The sequence below is a fragment of the Mustela lutreola genome, chromosome 12, assembly GCF_030435805.1.
Source record: "Mustela lutreola isolate mMusLut2 chromosome 12, mMusLut2.pri, whole genome shotgun sequence".
Taxonomy (NCBI): domain Eukaryota; kingdom Metazoa; phylum Chordata; class Mammalia; order Carnivora; family Mustelidae; genus Mustela; species Mustela lutreola.
In genome coordinates this window covers 17549860-17571339 of record NC_081301.1, presented here as the reverse complement: position 1 = coordinate 17571339, position 21480 = coordinate 17549860, and the positions used below count along the sequence as shown (strand labels likewise).

At 52.5% G+C, this 21480-nt stretch overlaps 1 protein-coding gene across 1 annotated transcript in view; it reads left to right on the top strand.

Moving 5' to 3' along the window:
- The window catches only part of PAPPA (pappalysin 1), a 239644-nt gene that overhangs the window by 162615 nt on the left and 55549 nt on the right, over window positions 1–21480 (top strand). Inside the window, exons 11-15 of the mRNA XM_059142291.1 lie at window positions 5390–5503; window positions 6408–6543; window positions 9124–9337; window positions 18251–18419; window positions 20624–20807. Of these exons, the coding sequence (XP_058998274.1) occupies window positions 5390–5503; window positions 6408–6543; window positions 9124–9337; window positions 18251–18419; window positions 20624–20807 (817 nt within the window). The remainder of the gene's footprint in view (window positions 1–5389; window positions 5504–6407; window positions 6544–9123; window positions 9338–18250; window positions 18420–20623; window positions 20808–21480) is intronic.

The following is a 21480-nucleotide window of genomic DNA, read 5'->3' as shown; positions in this document are numbered from 1 at the left end:
CGAGGGTGGGGGAGTGGTCCAGCTAGTAAGTGACATAGCCAGAACTGACCCAGCTCCCCTGTTTCCTGTGGGGGTGTTTAGTGTAAGCCCATCCCTGAACATGACAGGATGTCTAAGGCATTCATGTTAAAGACCAAGCAGGAACACAGTCTCTAACCGCCGCCCTCCCCCCCACCCCCAGGTCCTGCAGGTGTTAAGATGGGACTGGAGGACAGTGGCTGCTCAGCTTCCTCAAAGACCTAGAGCTGGGCTTCTCTGGGAGAAAGGAGGGACATGGGCACCCCAATTCCTGTCTGCTCTTTCTGCCATGCATGCTTGGGGAAGAGGGAGACATCTCACTGGAGGTGGTCCTACACACAAAAAAGTAGGATTGAGGGGCTCCCAGCTGGCTCAGTCAGAAGAGCATGGAACTCTTGAGCTCAGGCCCATGAGTTTGAGACCCACACTGGGTATAGAGCTTACTAAAATAAATAATCTTTTTATGAAAAAAGTAGGATCGAGGGGGTGCCGAGCACAGGTAAGGAAAAAGCATCAGTTCTCGGAGCCAAGAAAAGTCTGCATTTAAATAACAGTTTTGCTACCTACTTGCTGTGTTATGTTATACAAGACAGCCCACTCTTCCTTGAGCCCAGCAAAAGTAATGGTTTCAGTAAATTACTCTTCAGTCCCTCTAAGTCTGGAACTCTAAATCAGAAAGCTTATAGACATTGTTGCTTAGAGGAAAAAGTAGGAGGAATTAGAGCCAGACATCTTCTCCTAGCTGTTGGGAAGAGCTGTCTAGAGTCCATTGAATTGCCTATAAAGGGGAATAAGTTCTCTGGTTCTGAAGTAATCAAGAAGATACTGGGTAATCCTTCCTCCAGCCCTGAGAATACCTAAGGGAGGATGCTCGCCAGCCCAGCCGCATCTGCTCTTTGCCTAGCATCATTATGTGACTTTCTCTCCCCCCACCTGAACTGGATCACTTCTTTTACTAATGTACACATTCGTTCAATGAATATCAGGATTTTACTCTTTCAAAACACTACTGTATCATGCTTTACTGTGACAAAAGAAGCTGCTGAAAGATCTACCGTTTTTTTAAAGATTTCATTTATTTTGGAGAGAGAGAGAACAGGAGTGGGGGAGAGGGAGAGGAAGAGAGAATCCCAAGCAGACTCCCTGCAGAGCGGGAACCCTGATGTGGGTCTTGATCTCAGGACCCTGAGATGACAACCTAACCTGACCCAAAATCGAGACTCAGACTTAACTCACTGAGCCACCCAGGTGCCCTGAGACCTACCTTAACACACGTCTGGGTGTACAATAAGCTGGTGTTGACTACAGCTACAGCAGACTTCAGGAACGTCATCTTCTGGCTTACTGGAAACTTGATGTCTGCTGAACAGTAGCTACCTTTCCCACCCTCCCCCGGCCCTTGGCAACCACTATTCCACTCACTGATTCTGCAAATTTGACTACTTTAGATTCCCCATGGAAGTGGAGTAATATAATATTGGTCCTTTTGTGGCTGTCTTATTTCCCTTGGCTTGCTGTCCTCAGGGTTCATCCTTACCGTCACATATGACAGGGTTTTCGTTTTGAAGGCTGAGTGATATCCCACTGTGTCGATAGATCCCGTTTTGCTCACCCCCTGGCCTCTCGACGGACCTTGAGTTTGTTTCCACATCTCGGCTGTTGTCAGTAAAGCTGCACTGGGCATGCGTGTGCGCAACGCAGGTGCTTGCTGGGGAACCCCGTCTTCATCTGTCTAGAGGAGGCTGAAGTCTAGAGGCTGTCCGTGTTTTTAGAGCCCCCAGATGTGTTGTACAAAGTGGAATGAGTCAAAGGGACAGATCACAGAATGGCAGAGAAGGTAAACGGTTGCTGCGTCCAGCAAGGGTTTGTCGGCATCATCAGAAGGACCTGTGCCTAACGCATCATCGTGGGGGAGAGAAGAATGACTCACGTGGGGTCTGAGAGGCGCTGACTGGGAAGAGGGGGAGGTTGGGAGAGACACGGAGCTCACTGGAGCCAACGACACTGGAAAGACGGGAGGAATGGAGATGATGCGTGAGACGGAGCTTGCTTCCTGGGGCTGCTGGGGGAGCTTGAGGCCCCAAGGAGTGTGGGATGTGAGTTTCCTGCTTGTTCCCCCACCAGTATTCAGGGAAATCTAAATTGCTCTGTAATCCTTCATGCGATCACACTTGCTTTTCTTGGAAGGTGCAAAGAAGTGAGTGGATGAAAACAGAGCATGCCCATCGAATCAGTCACCTTGGGATCACACTTGTATCCCTAGTGACCAATCTTGCGGCCAAGGGCAAAGCTCTTTCTCTCAGGGATGCGGAGTCCGGCGTACCACACCACATACCCCCAGTCAGTGACTGCTGAATGAGCAGAATCTGCAAGGTCTATAAAAGCAAGAGGCTTGTGAGCGTTTCCTTCAGCTCTCCCCTGCAACCCGCCCTCCCCACCCCCAGCCTCCCCCCAGGAACATAGATGGTTTTAAGATCAACTGGGGCTTTGGGCAAAGGTTCAGCTGGTTTTGTTTGTTCCTCTCTGATCTGCTCTGACTGTCCCTGGTCAGGATCGCAGCCCGCTTGGAACAAGCGCAATCTAAATAGGAAAACAGGAGAATAAAATAACAGCAGTGTGTACCTCTAAAACCCTGTCTAGTGCTGATAGAGCCGACGAGATAAGAGAAAATTGTATTTAAGCAATAAGAGGGCTTTGTTCATGTCTTAGACTTCTCTGACCGTGAATGTTTTAGATGCAGAGATAAGCCCTTGCCCTTCCCCTCTCCTCCCCAGCCCCCAGCACTCCAGAGATGCACTCCACCCCACTCTGCTGGGATCAGGCAGCTCAGAATACAGGGGAGAGAATTCCAGAACGATACAGGTCCAGTTGCTGGCCTGGGTTTCAAATGCCATGGAGAGTTTATGCAAAGTCTCGCACTGTTGTCAGATGTAACACAATCCACTGGCAGATCTGCCTGAGCTCTGTCCCAGTTGTTTTGTAGAAAAATAAATAAACTGGAAGACATCTTCCAGCCTAATAAAGTGGCTGCTTTGCCCATACTCTCCTTGGTATTAGGCTTCTAGAGATTTGAATAGCAGAAGCCTTCACCTGCTTCTGGCCAATGAGATGGTTGAATCTTGGCCCCTTCTTGTGCTTAAAGAGGTTACCTGTGATATTCGGGAAACTCATACCGTGTGCTCAGAACCCATTGGTTTCTCGGGGGAGGGTGAGGAATTTTGGCAATAAATAGGTTTCAATACTTTTCAGTGTTCTTCATGCAGTAAAGCTCTTTTCTTAAGGGAAACATTACATGGCAGCTGGGTATCTAAGACAGGTGAGTGGAGATGCTACAGGTAAAGCAGTAGAGAGAGAACAAAGCAGATCTCACAGCCTGACCCACAACGGACACCTCCAGGGAATGCTGTGAATCCCTCAAAACCTATGACCTAATCTGACATTCAGATGTCAGAGGTAAACCAGGCTCTCCTTCAATGAGGCCAGCATGCCACCACAGAACTTTTGGGATGACTGATCTGTGATTCTCCAAAGCTGACTAAGCAAATCATCTTCCTCTGGGGTTTCGAGAATGAATTGATGAAGATATTAACAGTAAGGGACACAGGTGAAGCATACGTACAGGACTCCATGTTACTTTTGCAACTTTCCTGTAAATATAAAATCACCCCAGTACAAAAAAGAGCTCATTAAAAAAAAAAAAAAAAAAAAGCACTGAGATTGCAGTTGTAGATTACAACATAGGCATCACGTATTTTGTCTTGAGTTTGACTAATGAAATTGATATATGACTTTTCTACTCTGTGTTTCATCTGCACTCTGCACTCCTCTATAGGAATCTCTGGGTGATATATGGTCTTGCTTTGTGTGATTTTTATAAATGACATCATATTGTACCTGTCCATTTATACCTAGTTCCTTTCTCTGTCTTGTTTTTACTTGGTGTTAAGTTTTTACAATCTCTCCATTGAGGTCTTGAACTCAGGAGTAGGGCTTCTGTTTTCAGTGGCCGGGTCCCACACTGGACCTGACATTAAATATTTCTAGTGTCCTTCCTATATATGAATCTAATTCAGGCCTCGTAAGAGTCTTTTGCTATATAGAAAATCTGTCACGTGAATATTTCTTACCTGATGCATCCCTTCCCCAGCAGATGAACGTGTAAGCGAGTCCCAATTTTTTGCTACTACAAATATGGCTGGAATAGGTAGCCTTGATTCTTGTATATATATATTTTTTTTCCCCTCTTTTTAAATTTGTTTTACATGTACATGTGTTTATTAGGATTGATATTAGATTATCTTTCGGGTTTTGGTTTTTTTTTTTTTTTAATAGCTTTCAAGAGTCTTAGAGTCGCTAGGTCAGCCTTTCTCCGATGAGTGTAGGGAGACCTGCCCAGGTATAGGATATAGGGAGACCCAGATCCACAGGGGAGGGTTACGAGAGGGGCCACATTCAACGTCAGAGGAAAAACACGAATGCCGAATGGCCTTCTGCGGAAGGTCTGACCAATCTCAAGAACAAGCCAGTTGCTTCTGACCTTTTCCATTGTAGAACTTTTCTGTTTTCTGCTGTACAATTTACAGTAGTACGTGCTGGTGTCGTGCCTCCATGGGTATCTATGCTCAGTGTTCCCTGCAAGCTCCTCGGCATCCATCTTGTCCCACAGTGCTCTGCAAAACGCTGTCTCCCAACAATAGGACTCGAATAAGTGAATGAACTGAAGGACGGAATAACATTTGGATACACAGTAGGCACGCATAGACTCAGTGTGCGTGCATGTGCACACACACACACACACACACGCACACACACACATTCTGTCTCTGGAGGATATGGTCATCCTGTCTGAGTCTTTTCTCTGTCCTTAGTACAGCTCTGAGCACAATGCACAGATGTGTGCTAAAATGGTCTGCTTGCAGTTCAACACTCGGTGAGATCCCACCCCTTATCCTGCCTTTTCTGCCACCTTCCCCAAGCTCTAATAGTACCAGGCAGCTTAGCACATTCTAGACTTCTCCGTTCCCCTGAGCCTTTGCTCCTGCTCCCTGCACCTGTACTCCCCTTCCCCTGTGTCCGCTCTGTTCTTCAGGATCCAGCTCAGAGGTTACCTCCTCCAGCATCTGTCCCCACGAGCATTTCTCTGTCACCTCTGCCCCCAAAACATGTTGTCTGTTCTGCCCTTCATGGTGTTGAGGGCTCCCTGTGCTACAGCAGAATGTGGGCTCCTGGGGCAGACTCCCGTCTGTGCACCCCTGTGTTCTCCTGTGGTGCTCAGAACAAAATAGGTAGGTAGGGAAGGTGCATCTGATTGAATTTAGTTTAGCTGTGGAGATCCTCTAAAACATTTGTTTTTTTCTTTCTCTCTCCCCAGGTGTGTCGAACCAAGGTGATAGATCTCAGTGAAGGCATTTCCCAGCATGCCTGGTACCCTTGTACCTTCAGCTACCCATACTCCCAGATGGCTCAGACCACTTTCTGGCTCCGGGTAAGCCAAAGCCTCAGGATCTCCAGGAGTGGGCCCCAGGAAGCACCAGCTCCTGTGACCCTTTCGCAAGATGGTTTGTCTCCCCACCGTGTTAATTGTAAGGACAGAGAACAAAACACTTAGCAGTAGGAGGCTCCCTGAAATAGAATCCCTTTGATGCGCATGGAATGCCCCTCATCCTTCTTGTTTTGGCAAAGACTTTGGATATCTTTTGTCTGCCTGGAACCTTCTGTTCATCATTCAAGGCCTTTTAAGATTGTCTTCTCCTCCTTGAAGTCTTAACTGATCCCCACAGAGAAGTGACTGTTCTCTCTCTTCTAGTCCTGTACATGTCCGGTCGTCTGTCAGATGACGCTTGTCACGTGTTATTGTATCGCTGTCATTGGGTCCATCTTCCTGACTAAGGATTAGGGATTGTACTGACTTTTGATCTACATATCACTGACCCACTTTGAACTCCATGGTCTGCAGAAAGGCAAGGGCCACGTCTTCCTTACCTTTGTCTCCTTGATGCTTTGCACAGAGGCTAGGATAGAGAAGGAACAAATAATAATAATAATGCCTTTTTATGTGGTCTTAGGGTGTGCCAGACCCTTTGTTCCCATTATCTTACTGGAGACTCACAGCCACCCTGTGATCCAGTTCTTTTACTTAATATATCACTTCGGAGTGAGGGAACTTAGGCCCAGAGAGGCAGAGCTGCCTTTCCCCATCACATAGTTCAGCAGGTGCAGAGCAATGTTAGAGCAGTTTCTGACTTCAGAGCCTGTGTTCCTCACGGCCTCCTTGTTCCCATTACGGACCCATGCCGAAAGGCCCAGGCCCTGCATGGAAGATGCTTCTTGCAATCCCCGCCCGGTGGCCTGAGTGCATGAGTGACCCTCCTGTGCCTTCTGCATTTCAGGCATACTTTTCTCAGCCAATGGTTGCCGCAGCTGTCATCGTCCACCTGGTGACGGATGGCACCTATTATGGGGACCAGAAGCAAGAGACCATCAGCGTCCAGCTGTTTGATACCAAAGATCAGAGCCACGATCTCGGTGAGCACTCTATCATGCAGGTGGCTCTCGGGACCGTATCTGCCTAGGGTGGTTCAAGGAGCCACCAAGAGCTAGTTCTTCCTTCGTCTTTCCTCTTTCTTGCTTCTCTGTTTGAAGTTCTGCTTACCTTCAAATCAGGAGGCTTTCGTGTATCCCGAGAAGCCTGGATGTGGCAGATAGGGGGTTTGGGGGCCACAGTCTCAGTCCTCCCTTCAAGAGCTCCTTTCTACCAGGCATCCTTAATCTTGGGCACCCCTCTGATCCTCAAAAGGCCCCAGGATGGAGACTAAGCAAAGGCCCTTTCTGCAGATATCAGCACCTGAGGCCCCAAGAGAGGCACTGAAAGACCCCGGGTCACATGGCCAGGTCTCTGGAATCCTAGCCATGGCTCCTTCCCCACCCCAGCCCCCAACCCCGTACAGGGAGGTGTCCCGTAGCGCCCCACCGCGGCAGCCATGCCATTCCTGCCGGCACCACCTGAGGAACTCCCCCACAGGAGGAGGAGTAAGGAAAGACCAGGAATGGGAAGGCAGGTCAACAGCCAGGTCCTGCGTGCTGAGAGGCTGCCTCCGCACCGGGCTGGGGTAAGGGACAAGGCCAGAGTCGTCAGGCAGTCACTTGCACACCCGTCTGTGCACCCATGTGTGCATGGGGCAGAAGAAAGAGCGCCAGCTCCAGGGCCGACGGCCTGGGCTTCCGTCCTGTCCCTGCCACACCCTCGGCTCAAGAAGGTACACGCTTTTCTTGACCTCAGAGCCCCTCATGTGGCATCTTGCTCTCCTCATAGACACAATGGGGCCAACGGTGCCACGTCATCGTCAGAGCGAGAAGGATTCCTCAGGGCTGTGGTGACAGTGCCCCGCATGAGCGCCCGCACTGGGAAAGCCCTGTTGTCCCTCCCACATTTCCACTCGAACTCCGGGTAGCCATTGCCAGTGTCTGGAATCCCAGGCCAGCCCCGGAGGCCGGCCTCCCCAGCTATGGCTGCGCCATTCCACAGGGAGCTCGGTTCAAAGACCCGTATGAAGCCAGCAGGCACGGGGTCATCTCAGGGTCAAGCAGAAGCCCAGGGAGCAGGGAGAGGATTTTATTTTGTTTTTATGTTTACTTATTTAGTTAGTTTTAGAGGCAAGGGAAGTGATGGGGTTGGGGTGGGGTCGGGGGGGGGGGTGTCATATGAATAAGGAAGAGAAAGAAAACCCCTCTGGACTTATCTGGATTCCAGAGAAAATTCCCTAAGTGAGAAGCAAATATTTTCCTAGCTGTCGTGCCATTGCGGCGGGCTCTGAGGCGTGGGGAAAGGTCTGGTTCCACAGAAGCGGCTGGGATCCCATGACCCAGTGTCTGAGGCTTCCACGTGTCCCCGTCCCTCCCCGCAGTGTCCCCCGGCCTCTGTCCTCCGATCCTGGCACCCCTTGGGGAGCCTTTGCTGTTCTGAGGGACCAGAGAAGGGCGCCTTCTGGAGGGGGAACTGGACGTCCCCAACAGTGCAGGCCTGCCGGGATGCACACGGATTCAGCCCTGAGTTTGGTTGCAGGAAGTGAGTTTTGGGAGCTTGCCGGACTCCCATCATTAGGTAGGCTCAGCCGTGATGTGAACCGAGGTCCATCCGACCCCAGAGCCGGTGTCTGTTTCTCCGACTGTATCCCACACGCCAGCATTCCCTTCCCTCCTCTGGGCATGCCCTTCCTCTCTGCCTCCTCCCTTGCTCCTCGAAGCCTGGGGACCTGTTCCCCATTCTAGAAAGAACTGAGGGCTTTGGGATGGGGGCAAGCCCAGGCTCAGCACGGACTGTACATGGCTGGCTGTTGGGGGCACCTCTGGGGAGCCACTTCCTGTCCCTGGTTCCCAGGGTACCTCTGCAGCCCAGCTACTGCGGTCCGGACCTTGCGGGACTGCTCTTGGGTTCCTGGACTAAAAATGAGGGCAGCCTGCTGCTGGGGCTGGTGTGCACCATCTCTGCGGCTGACTGGGGCTGCTGGGGCTGGTGTGCACCTTCTCTGCGGCTGACTGGGGCTGCTGGGGCTGGTGTGCACCATCTCTGCGGCTGACTGGGGTTGCTGGGGCTGGTGTGCACCTTCTCTGCGGCTGACTGGGGCTGCTGGGGCTGGTGTGCACCATCTCTGTGGCTGACTGGGGCTGCTGGGGCTGGTGTGCACCATCTCTGCGGCTGACTGGGGCTGCTGGGGCTGGTGTGCACCATCTCTGCGGCTGACTGGGAAGGCAGCCTGGAAACTAGCAGCTCGGACCATCCAGCACAAACTGCAGCGTGGGAGGGTGGTGCGGCCCGCCATGCTTCTGTGAGGGGTGGCCCCTGGGGGAGGGAGAGAGGCTGTGGGCGCTAGGTGAAGGGAAAGCTTAGGGGGCAGGGAGGCAAAGGGATTGGAAAGATTTGGAACCAAGAGAAAAAGGCAGACAAAGAAACTTTCAATCAAACTCAAAATCCCCACTGGCCACCCAATGGTGCTTTTGTGCAGTGACATGAAAGAGTCTGGGGGCTTCGGGAAGGGCCCGTTGGGGAGGGCGTGACTGGCCTTGAGTAATGAGCCTGGCCCCTCGGCCCTCTGTCTCTCCTGACAGGCCTCCATGTCCTGAGCTGCAGGAACAATCCCCTGATTATCCCTGTGGTACATGACCTCAGCCGGCCCTTCTACCATAGCCGGGCGGTTCGTGTGAGCTTCAGTTCACCCCTGGTCGCCATCTCGGGGGTGGCCCTCCGCTCCTTCGACAACTTTGACCCCGTCACCCTGAGCAGCTGCCAGAGAGGGGAGACCTACAGCTCTGCTGAGCAGAGGTAAGGGACCCTGTGTCGGAATACCCTGGGCCGTTTGCTAGCCAGAAGCAGATGGAGGAATTCCGGAACCGCGTAGACATGCGTGTGGCTGTGAAAAGTCTGTGTGTTTCTCCCTGCTCCATCCTCTGGCCTCTGGCCGGCTCTGCCTTTGGGCCTGGGAGGCCCACACGTGTCTCTGGATTCCAGGGGTGAGGGAGGGAAGCAGGAATGTGCGCTGGTGGAAACATTCCCTCACCTGGCTTGCAGTCCCAGTGCTGACGATGGCTCGCTTGCGAGGTAGACATTGCTTCCCCTCTCTGGGTCTCAGCATCCATATTTGGACAAAGAGAAGAGAGGTGGGTTAGCTGTCCTGCAGCTCGGAAATACTGGACTATTTATTTAGGGGATGGAGGGAGCCTGTATTTTCTGTGTCTCCGTTCACCGTATTCCAGCATTACCCCCACCCGTGCCTCTGATCTGGTGTCTGCTAATGCCCCTTGTCTGAGCTGAGAGAGGGTGGAATTTCCTGGAAAGAGTAAGAGTTTGGGGGATACTCTTATGTGGGTCTGAATGTGTCCCTTCTTGCGTGTGTGTCCATGACAACTTTTCTGAGTCTTGCTTTCCCATTTTTGGATAAACAGACGACCATCTCTACCCCACCGGTGGGTCATGGGGGTTCAATGGTGCGCCAGAGAGCAAGGCCCTCTCGTGGACCATGAGGCACTATGCCAAGCTGCTCTATTAATACGGGGTATTTATGGCCACTTGCTGATCTGACAGGGGTGCTTCTCTGCCGAGAAGGCCCCATGAAGCACTTAAAGCCGGAAGAAGCTCTAGAGATCATCTAGGACATCCAGAGTGTCCACACTCCTGCACTGCCCTCTAGAATTCCAGGGCCCCCAAGGGAGAAAGAAGAGCTGGTCCCTGCTCCCACAGCAACTCTCACGTTTGTTTAATGAGATCCAGAAGGAGAAAGAGAGATTGAGGCATGGGGGGTGGGGGCCGTGGTCTTGGTGGGTTCCCCCCAGAGTGAGGCCCTCTGAAAGGCAATCGCCCCCTGCCCTGTGTACCTGGGAGCAAGGAAGGGAGAGGATTGGGGGCGGGGCGGTGGGGGCAGAGAACAACACCGGCTTTCCCACGCCCCTGCCACCACAGGGGACACAAAAGGTGGTTGCAAAACCCGCATTGTTTTGCACCCACTGTCTCTAGCTTCTGTTGTGCAAAGTCTGTTGCAATCGTGGGGAGGCAAAAGAGCTCCTTAAGTATCCCTCACTGTTCTATTTCACACTAAAGGGGCTTTTTCATCTCTGGCTCTCCAGACTATAAAAATAAGTCAATTCTCAGAACCCAGGGAAACAGTGTTGATGGGCAGCGTCAACCCATTAGACCTTTTCTGCAGCGCTTTCTTTCCCCGTCCTTAACCAGCCACCGGGACCACGGACGGGCAAGCTGACGGAGGCCAGCACTGGCTTCTTTGAATTCTTAATTAACAGTTCCTGTGCCCGAAGTAAACAGTTCAAAGTGTCTCAGCTCAGAAACAAATCAACTGTTTAGCAGCTGTTGGGTTCTCTGACTGGTGGCAGGAGAGCACCGGGAAGGGACAAAGGGTCTCACTGGTTATAGGACTAGGAGCCCGTCAGTCCGCCTCTCTGGGCTTCAGCTTCCCCACCCATGGGATGATGGCGGAGGATGGGGTATTCCAGTTCTGACATTCCGTGCTTTCCACGAGCCGGGAGGGAGAAGAAGGAGGGGGAGGACACCGACAGGCACTTCATTACCTGAATCCATTATTTTATTTCATTATCACACCTGTCCTGTGAGGTGTGGACAAGAGACAGTGAGTCAAGGCCATCCGGGCAGTAGGAGGCAAAATCTTGCTTCGTCTGCCCCTGAAAGCCACGAGGTACTCATCAGAGTCAAGCACGTCCAGGAGAGAAGGGGACTCGTCACGACTGCTCACGGGTGAGCATTTAGTGAGGGGAACAGCTCGAGGTGAGGGGCCCGTGGCCCTGAGGGCCTCCGTGGCTCCGCCCTGAGCGTGGACCTGGCTGAGATGGGCCGAGCCCCCAGGGCCACCGCTGCGGGGGCGGGGGGGGGGGGAGGGGGGGATGCTCCAGAGGCCAGGGGCTGGGGAAGGAGGCAGCGGCTCCTGTAGAGCTGGAGAGGCACTCACCCAAACCGTCGGGACCGCACAAATGTGCAAGTGCATTAAAACAAACAAACCAGGAGGCGAGAAAAGAAAAATAAGCAACAACTGTAAAAAGCCACGGGATGTTTTTCTTCATTCTCAAAACACCAAGGTAAATAGCATCACTTTTTATAGCCCGCGCTTCAGCTGGCTCTGGTAGAAATAGCCCACTTGACTCTCAGCTGGTTCCCGGGTCCTGAGAGGGGCCCGCCTCGCCTCCCCCGCCGCCAGCCCTCCGGCCCTCGCGTCCCCACGGATCCTCTTTCTTGCCGCTGCTGGCCCTTCCCCAACGTCCCCACCCACTCGGCCTCCTCTCCCACCCTTTCCCCTTCCCGTGCTCATTCTCTTCTCCGGAGAGCAGCGCGGTGCCTCGCGGGCTGCCTGGAGAGGAGCATCCCTAGAGCAAAATCAATCCGGGCCGTGGGTTCTGACCTAGAGTCAAGGCTCTCCAGTCCCCGGGGCAGCACTTGCACTGAATCCAGAGGCCCACGAAAACAGGATCGGGTTTCCAGGGAGAGGTCCAGTCCTGGAATTCTAGCCAAATCGCAGCACCACACCTAAGGGGAAGAGGGAACGGCGGGGGGCCTAGCCATGGCGGTGGGAAGTTAAGAGGCTAACTCCGTGAGGGAAGCAGCACTCACGGACTGAGGCTCCAGTGTGTCTGACACACACACACACAGACACACAGACACAGACACACATACACACACACACACACACACACTATCCTATGGTTCTAAACAGAGACTAAGCAGCTTATTATAAAATCCAGTGGGCCATGTGCTTACACAATCAGTAAACTCCCGTCCGTCCCTCCTTCCTTCCTACCTTCCTTCCTTCCTCCAACCCCCTTTATTGTTTGTTTGCATTCTTTCTCCCTCTACCGCAAACTCGTCCCACTTCCCATGCCAGCCCACCCGGAGGAGGACAGTTCGGCCAGGGAGCTAACTGTGAGAAAGGCAGCTCTAGGAGGACATACATTCTTGAGTCATTTCAGCCCGCAAGGACTTGGATTGGGCGGGGTGGGGGTGAGGATAGGTGCCTACAGGAGCCCACCCAAGGAATATCCATCAGATAACCATATAGGAAAATCACGTGTGAGATTCGGAGCCCAGGAAGAAGCTTCTTGTGGCCAGAGACCACAGGCTTCCCTAAGTTATGCAGCCCACGCGAGGATCAGCCCCTCTCAGAACACCTGTTGGGAGTTGCTGGTCTGGGGGATACGCCTCATGGATGGAACTGAGCTGCCCGAGCCTGTGTCTCTTCAACGGGACCAGTTGCTCCTGATTCTTCTCCAAGATGTTGTTCAACTTCTGCTCCCATCAGAGGTCCCCTGGAGTTCCTCTGCTTCCACATCCTTGTCAATAATCAGGATTATCAAAATTTATTCTCGCTCTCCCCAAGAGCTCAGAGATTGTATGTCTCTGTTGTTTTGTCTTCATAAAACTGTGGTGGCTGAAAGCTGGGAGGCCTCCACCAGGTTCTCTGGTTCTGCATTCTCATCTGAGGTCCAAGCAAGGGACGTGAGCTCCCCCGAGCCACCCAGCCGCTCAGCAGCAGAAACGGCATTGGAATTCACTTCTCAGGCCTCCTGGGGCAAAGCACATTCCTCTTCATCAGAAGTTTCAAGACCGCTGTCGAATAGGCCAGAAAGGACCACACATAACTTGTGTCTGGCCCTCTCTTCTTTAATAAGTTGCCAACATTTAGCTACCAGGAGTGTTCGTAGTAAAGACATGGGTAGGTCTGGAGACACGACAGGGTCGGTGCTGTGGGCCACCTGGGCCAGGAGTGACCTGCTGCTGCTCTGCCGGCCCCCCTCCCTCCCTTGGGCACCCCAAGAGCTGCTCGCTGCCATCCTGACCCTGCAGACCTTGACTTTGCCTCATCACCATTGGGCCAGCGCCTCCCTGGCTCCAAGGATTCCAGGGTGTGAGACCCTTTCAGGGTCAGCAGCCGCTGCATTCCTGGGCAGAGAACCAGGAGTCCTATCTTGATCATTCTTTCTCTGTCTCACTTCCCAGGGACCCTGCGGCCCTCCTGCCAGGAGCATCTTCCCTCCCTTCCCAGCATGGACATGCTGTCTTATTCGCTGTCTCCATCTGAGCAGCCCAAAGTGACTTATAAACCCCCTTCGGGGGCACCTGAGTGGCTCAGTGGGTTAAGCCGCTGCCTTCAGCTCGGGTCATGATCTCAGGGTCCTAGGATCGAGTCCCACGTCGGGCTCTCTGCTCAGTGGGGAGCCTTCTTCCCTCCCTCTCTCTCTGCCTGCATCTCTGCCTACTTGTCCTACTTGTGATTTCTCTCTGTCAAATAAATAAATAAAATCTTTAAAAAAAAAAAAAAACCAAACCCCTTCTGTTACTTACTGTCCCCCACCCTGCCCCATAATGTAGTTGCAGCAAAGCAGCAGAATATGGGAGCTAAGCCAAGACTCAAGGGACACAGCCAGGAGTGGGACCCTCACCAGCCCTTTACCGCTGGTCTTCTGTATTCCGCCTGAGCAATACCCACCCATTCTGCTGTCTGTGTCTGGAGACCAGTGCCTTGGGCTGCCACTTCCAGCCGGTGATGGGAAAGAATTAGGCACAACCAAGTCAGCTGCAAGAGACTGGGAGCAGGGGACAACAGTCGAAAAGGACTGCTGCCACGAGCAACTCCACAGTCTCACTTTTATTAGATAGAAAACAATAGCGAATAGGAGGATTGATGAAGGTCAAACGTTAATCCCGTCTTGCAGACAACCAAGAAGGAGGATAAAGTTTATAGTTAAACACATTCACAGGACTCATAACTAACAACGGGCACTTCTGGGAAGAGAAAGGAGCGCTAACGGATAAGGGGAGCAGGCGGTTTTCGTTCTACCCTGAGCTGACCGGGCATTCCCGGCTGCCCGGCTTCTGTGAAGGGGCAACCTTCCGCCCTGAGCAAGCCGGGCATCCCCAGCTGCCCTTCACGGGGCATCGTCCTTCTCCCCAAAGACCTGTTGCCAGTATATGTATTTCCTAAGGCCATATCTAAATGTGCTTGGTAACTAGCAAAATCCTCCAGGGGTTACAGTTTAAGTAACAAATTGTTCTGAGGGGCAGCAGCACTGGGCTGTGGGAACAGCAGTGGGGGGATTGGCTATTCAATCACTTAAGGATATGCCTCTATGTGGAACTTGAGTCTATAAAGAAATAAATATATTTATTTACATACAGGTGCACATATAAATATATTTGTGTGTCTATGTATGTGTGTGTATATACGTACATATATATACATACACATATACGGAAAAAAGACAATTTCTAAATATCTGATTATCTTTGTGTGGGGGGAGGGTGTCCCCATCTTTGCCCAGGTGTGAGAATTTCATTGACAAAAGCATCTATGTCCCCTCCCCCATCCCTCAGATCAGCCAGCTTCCTCCCTCTGAGAAGAGTCTTCTTTTTTTCCCCTTCTTTTGTTATTTTTTATTGCTCATCACTGGTATTAAATCCCCCCCCCCTTTTTTTTTTAACGAAGCCAGAGGCTTTTCTTTTGTTCCTTGTTTTTGTGTTTCAGCAATGACAGGGCTGTGTCAGGGAGGTATTTGGGAGGGGCACGTGGGGGTAATGTTTATCATTTTTGGACAGTGTGTTCCCACCACCCTTCCAACTTCATTGGAAAGCAAAGAGAAGAGCAGGGGCTTGGAGGACAGGCAGGCAGACCTTACTGGTTTCTGTCCACACACAGGGCCTTTGGACAGGCAGCTAAGCTCACGGAGTCTCACATTCCTCTTCTCGAAAATGGGAGTAATTGTACTACCTCAAGGAGTTATGGTGAGGATGCAAGCCAGGTGATGCGGATAAAATGCAGTGGCTGATAGCTGGTACCCATGACCTTCCTTCCTCCTATCCTCCCTATTTTCAAGCCTATAAGCCAGGCACACACAGATGTGCTGAGCAAACAGGGATGTCCCGGTCCCCACAGTGTGTTCTGGAAGACACTAGCCCAGAAATCTCCTATTGGAAAAGGTTATCAGAGTTTGGAAAATCATAGCCCCTTTTAGAAATCCAATATGGGTATCAGAATATTGAAGGTTCTGAGAAGTCCTGCAATTGTGTGTGTAGGGTAGGGGAAGCTGATTTATTAATCCAGTACTACCAATTCTTTTGACTGTGAAAACTTTTGGTCAGATAATTCATGTGACCAGGAGATACTTTCCTTCTACAGCCCAGAGAGTCAGAGTAAAGAAACTACATTCTCTTACAGCATCATGGTTTCTAAAGTATTTCTCACCCATGGGCCCTTTGATTATACAAATATGCTGAGTTCCATTCTGTCCAGGACTTTCGTGCGTGCTCTTTACCCTGCTGGGGATCCCTGCATGGCATATCCCTTCATTTCATACAGGTTTTAGTTCAGATGTCCCTTCCTTGTGGAGGCTTCCTTCCATGACCCATCTGCACTTGGGTCACGGAAGTCATCTTCCAACAGTCATCCTCCATGATTTCACCTTTAGTGCCCTCTCTGTGCACACAACTATCTGAAACAGGCTTCTTTATGGCTTTTCTGGAGCGCATGTCCTTTCTCCTCAAATTTGCAGGTGGCAGGCATCTTCTATATAGTCCCATTGTCTAGAACAGTATAGCAAGGTTCCTCTTCAAGGTCTGTTGAATTGGTGAATGAGTGGCTGACATGCTATCCCGTTGACACTCCTGAGAGATGAATTGGCTTATTGCTTCCATTTTGCAGATGGGAAGACGGAGTCTCAGCATATGATGTAACTTGCCGAGGTCAAACAACCCATAAATGGCATTGCTGGGATAGGACTCTGATTTGCCCCGTTGCTAAGGCCTGTGCCCTTTCCACGTCAACAAATCCAGTTTTGTTTCCAGTCTATTCTTTTTCTTAGGAAGAACATTAACGTGCAGAGAAATGGGGGTGGGGAGCAGGCACATGCTGCTTTTCTCTTCATGGCCCCCACAGCCCAGGACAGCCCGGAGCCTCCCAGTCTTCATCTCAGGAGTGTAGAGCAAGCATGGCCACACTGGAAGGCATAGGTCAGAAGACTGGCTTGGGAGCTGGTAACTTGCGGAGTAAATCTGTTTAAATTGGAACCATGTGGCTCTTGCCCCCAGGCCTTACACATCATGAACAGATGCATTGTGTGGTGTCAGAGCCCTTGCTCTGAGTCCACAGAAATGCTCCTGGAGGCTTCCCCAGGGCACCGGACGCAGTTCGGGCGAGGCCATCAGGGCCAGGAAGGAGGACAGAGAACCCAACATCTCCGCAGGTGTCACTTTTATCCCTCTCCACTTCCGAAAGGGGGTATGTGGAGAGGCAAAGCCCACGTTGGTGTGGGACCAAGACCTTAATCAGATGCTCCCCTCTCCTGAGTTTTTTGTTTTTTGTTTGTTTGTTTTTAAAGGCCATCTGTGATGTTTGGAGGCTTTTAGCTCCATGCCACTCCAACTGTGACTCTCAGCAGGCTCCTGAGCTAAAGCCCCCAGCAGGGTCTCCTGAAATGGGCACCATGAAAACAAATGGGGACTTTATTCTGAAGCTGGTTTGCCCAGCAATGGCTCGCTGTCCCCGAGCTCTGTGTGCACACGGTGTGCCAGGCGTTGGGGTAGACAGAGTCAGAGAGGCAAAGGTTAGCGAAAACTGCCCCCAGCACACTCTCACTCTTACCAGTCAATGTCTCAACCTCCTCAAAGTGCTTTAAGTGCAAAGCGCTGCTGCCGCACACTGCCACCATTTAGGAAATCCCTACAGGAGGCCTAGCTGCTTTATTGCAATCAGAGGACAGGGAGATGAAACAGACATTATCTCTCTACCCTCAGGGAAGTTCTAGTCCAGGTGTGGGGCAAGGTTAACAACAAGGACTTTGGAGTCACACATCTGGGTGGGAGCTTAAACAGGTAACTTGATCTCCCTGGTCCCCGATTTTTCCAACTATAAAATGAGTAACACTTAGCTCATAGGGGTGTTGTAAGGACTGAGTGAGCTCATGTACCTAAGCGATCGGTGAACAGTCACTAAAGTTACTGCGTGTCTGTGTAACAGGAACAGGAGGGGAAAGATCATCTAGCTCAGGGATTTTAGATTTCCATTTCCTTAAGGATTAGCACACATTCTGGCACATGGTGGGCACCCAGGCCCTGTGCTTTCAGTGCATGAAGTGTGAGGCCATTTAGAGAAAGGAGGGCAGGAGGCCTGCCAGGGAGCCCCCCCCTCCCCGGGGACACGGGGAAGCTTCCTGTAGACATTTACATGGGGCTGGGACTGAAGAGTGGGTAGCATTCAAACTGGCAGGAAGGTTAGAACGGCAGCCACAGCAAGAAGTAAGGCGTGATCTCTGTACGACCTTACTAACAGTTCATGCCTTGCTTTACAGTTTATAAAAGAGTTCTACCTTCAGCACGTCCGTTGAGTCTCACAACCCTTTGGTTTGGCCCCATATGAGCACTCTCTGAAGCTCAGAGAGGGGAGTACCTTGCCCAACGCCACCCAGGTGCTAGGTACTAGAGCACAGACTTGTTTACACTATGAGCGACCGCCTGTTGAGTGTTTCTGTGGGCCGGGAATTGTGCTCTGTGCTTGTCCTATGCTCTCTCTGTTTTCATGCTCACTGCACCCCTCCGAAATGAGTACTGTCACCAAATACAGAGGCTGGCGTTCAGCTTGGTGCCAGACGCATCAGCTTTGACCTTCCCGCCGGCGTGCGGTGGGTATGAAAGCCCCCACTTACCCTCTTGCTGCTTCCCCCCCACCAGCTGTGTGCACTTCGCATGTGAGGCCTCCGACTGCCCGGAGCTGGCCGTGGAGAACGCGTCTCTCAACTGCTCCAGCAGTGACCGCTACCACGGCGCCCGCTGCACCGTGAGCTGCCGGACGGGCTACGTGCTCCAGATACAGCGGGACGACGAGCTCATTAAGAGCCAGGTGTGTGCAGGTGCTGGGCTCGGAGCCCCTCTCCAGCCCCCAGGGTGGGGGGTGGCTGGCCTGGAGTGGAGCTTCTCGAAGAGTGCCGCCACCCAGCAAAGACGCAATAAATACGTGTTGACAGAATGCATCCACCCGTGAACCTGGAATTTCCAAGACCACAGTTCCCGTGTGGAATAGTGTCCCACACAGCACGTGTCAGTCTTTGTTGGGGGTTGCAAATGTGGAAAGGCCCATGCGGAGCCCTCGGGAAGGAAACCCTCACAGGCCGAGCTCCGCTGCAGGGGAAGGAGCCGCGTTAGAAAGAGGGGAGCCCTCTGTCAATGAGGTGCTCACTCATTCACTGTCATCATAAAACAGATTGCAAAGCATCTGTTCGCCAGGAACCAGATGCCGTGGTAGGTGCTAGAGCAAAAAACAAATGTCATTGAGATAAACCCGCGTCCTCCTCCCAAGGAGGAGGACCGTTGCCGGGAACGGGCAGGGAGTGAGTCATGATGGCACCGTGTGATGAACGCCGGTCGAGGCAGGTGCCGGGTGTGGTGGAAGCCCGGGGGGACTCACCCTGGAAGTGACTGGGAAACAGAGAACCAGACGGATGGATGGGCACAGGGGTATGCCCTGAGGAGGGGCAAGAAATGGGTTCTGGGGGCACAGGTATGGGAAGGTATGGGAAGTGGTATGGGAAATGGTATGGGAAGGCCTGTGGCTAAGCAAGAGTATGCCCCAGACAGATCTTTTCCCCTCCCCTGAACTCACCCAAGCAGTGAGGCTGGCGGGGCAGGCAGGGTCTTCCGGTCAAGGCCTGGTTCGCTTGCCCAGGAGGTTTGGGGTCGATCTTTAGGGCCACGGGGAGCTTTTGAAGACAGTGACGTGGTCGGATCGTGGTGGATCAAGGTCCTTCTGGCTGTCCGCTTGGGTATGGCATGGCGTCCGGCGGTGAGACCAGCCACGGGAAGAGCCGTCACAAGCCATAGGAGTTGCTCATGGACCAGGGCAGTGTCAGGCACAAGGGGCATGGTGGAGTACTGCTGCAGCCAGACGCTGCCCTGGGGTCTCAGAGTGGGCACTGGGGCAATGAATCCCAGAGATCTGAGGGTTCCAGAGCTTTGCCACTAGAGGCAGCCTTTCCTGGGGCCCTGCCAGCAGGCTTCCCCTTCCTGCTGCGGACACACAGGGACACTCCTGTGGCATGGAGCTTCTGCACTGAAACAGAGTCCCCTGTCGAGGCAGCCCCAGGGTCCCCAATTGCTTGTCTTAGACACCCACTTCCTTGTGTCGGACATGGCAGGTCTGAACTCCTGTGGAAACAATTAGGCTGTTTTGGCACGGAGGGACCTCTGCTGCCTTTGATGTGTGCTTAAGAGGGGAAAAATGTCCTTTGCTTTTAAAACCCCGGATCAACATTTGGCATCCCCCGTCCCCTGGGATCTGGCGGCTTCCTCCTTGAACAGCAGGCTGTGGGCTGCCCGTGGCGGTCCCTCCCTTGGCTCGGAAGCCCGGCCTCACCCTTCCACCCATGCACCACTGCCATCTTCTCCTTTGGATCCAATCCCTGTCGACCCTCATTGCTTTTCCCAGGCTTGTCCCAAGCTCACGTCTACCTCTCTCAACGATCTCAGAGCAGGGAGTGGCTCCTAGAGCAACCCGGGGTTCAGTGCCAATGCAAGAGCTCAAGGAAGGAAAGGGACTTTTCTGTGGTGTCCAGCACAGGGGACAAACATATCCCATATCCCAGGGCACTGCCCACTCGATGCCAAACACTGAAGCAGCTCCCTGTTGCCTCCTGCAGAGCCAGGAAAAGGTATGATGATCAAGAGCCAGTGAATCAAATGTTGTGCCATTTTTCATGGGACAGTTCATGAAAGAAGTCATCAGGCCCCAGGAGTCTGAGTCCCGAGATTCTCATCAGCACGATGGGAACGCTGATCTGGGAGACTCGGCAGGGAGCGGTTCGGAGTGCGGCTGTTAGGTTCGGTTCCCACGTACCCTCTTTACAGCCATGTCACTTGGAGCTAACCAGTGTCTCTGCGCCTCAGTGTCTGCATCTGAAGAATGGGAACCGAGACACCTAATTCATTAAAAGCCAGTTACAGTTCAGCATGGGTTTCCAGGAGGAGACTCCCAAGTTGTTGCGTGGGGTAGAAGAGGTGTCCCCCACATCTGGCGGCAGTCTGCTTATTATCCCCACCTCTGCCTTCCAGGTGGGACCCAGCGTGACGGTGACCTGCAGCGAGGGCAAGTGGAACAAACAGGTGGCTTGCGAGCCAGTGGACTGCGGCGTCCCGGACCAGCATCACGTCCACGCTGCGTCCTTCTCCTGCCTTCAAGGCACCACCTTTGGCAGCAAATGCTCCTTCCAGTGCCGTCACCCTGCGCAGCTGAAAGGTATGGAAGAGGAGCCTTCGGCTCGGTGGGCCCTGCTTCCTCTGTGGGACACCCGGAGGCTGCTCCCAGGCACTCCCCCAGGTCTCCGACACCCGGGGTTGGGCGGGCTTTTATCTGCCCTTCTGGTTTCCCTCTACCAATGGAGGGAACGCATGTGCACTGTTTTGCTGTGCAGCCAAGGAGAAAGCAGTGTGTGGCTAAGACGGCAGTGAATTCTCCTCCAGGGTCCTTGCAAGTCTTACAGAAGAGAGAAGGGAAGGAATGAAGCGGGGGAGGGAGGGAGGAATAAAAAGATTAGAAGAAGATTTGGAACAGACACGACTGGCTCACTACATAGGATTAGGGCCCAGTAAGCCTAAGAGATGCGTCTTATTATTACAGCCCTGTTCCCAGGGGAGGACACGAAGCCTCAGAGAGGTTAAAGAACTTGCCCAAGGCCACTCTCTCCACAGTGGCATCCACGTGGGGGCCCAGGTGTGTCTGTCACCAAAGCCATTGCTCCTCTTTAGGAGGAAAGAGGAAATGGGCAGGAAGCCCTTGCTGGAGAGCTCCTGGGCAAGGCCCCAAGGTGTTGGAGTGAGTGAGGCAGAGTCAGACATACGGGAGAAGAGGCCAGCCTGGCTGACCGAGGACGTCAGGACCAGAAGGGTTTTCAGAGCTCGTGTTGAATAAC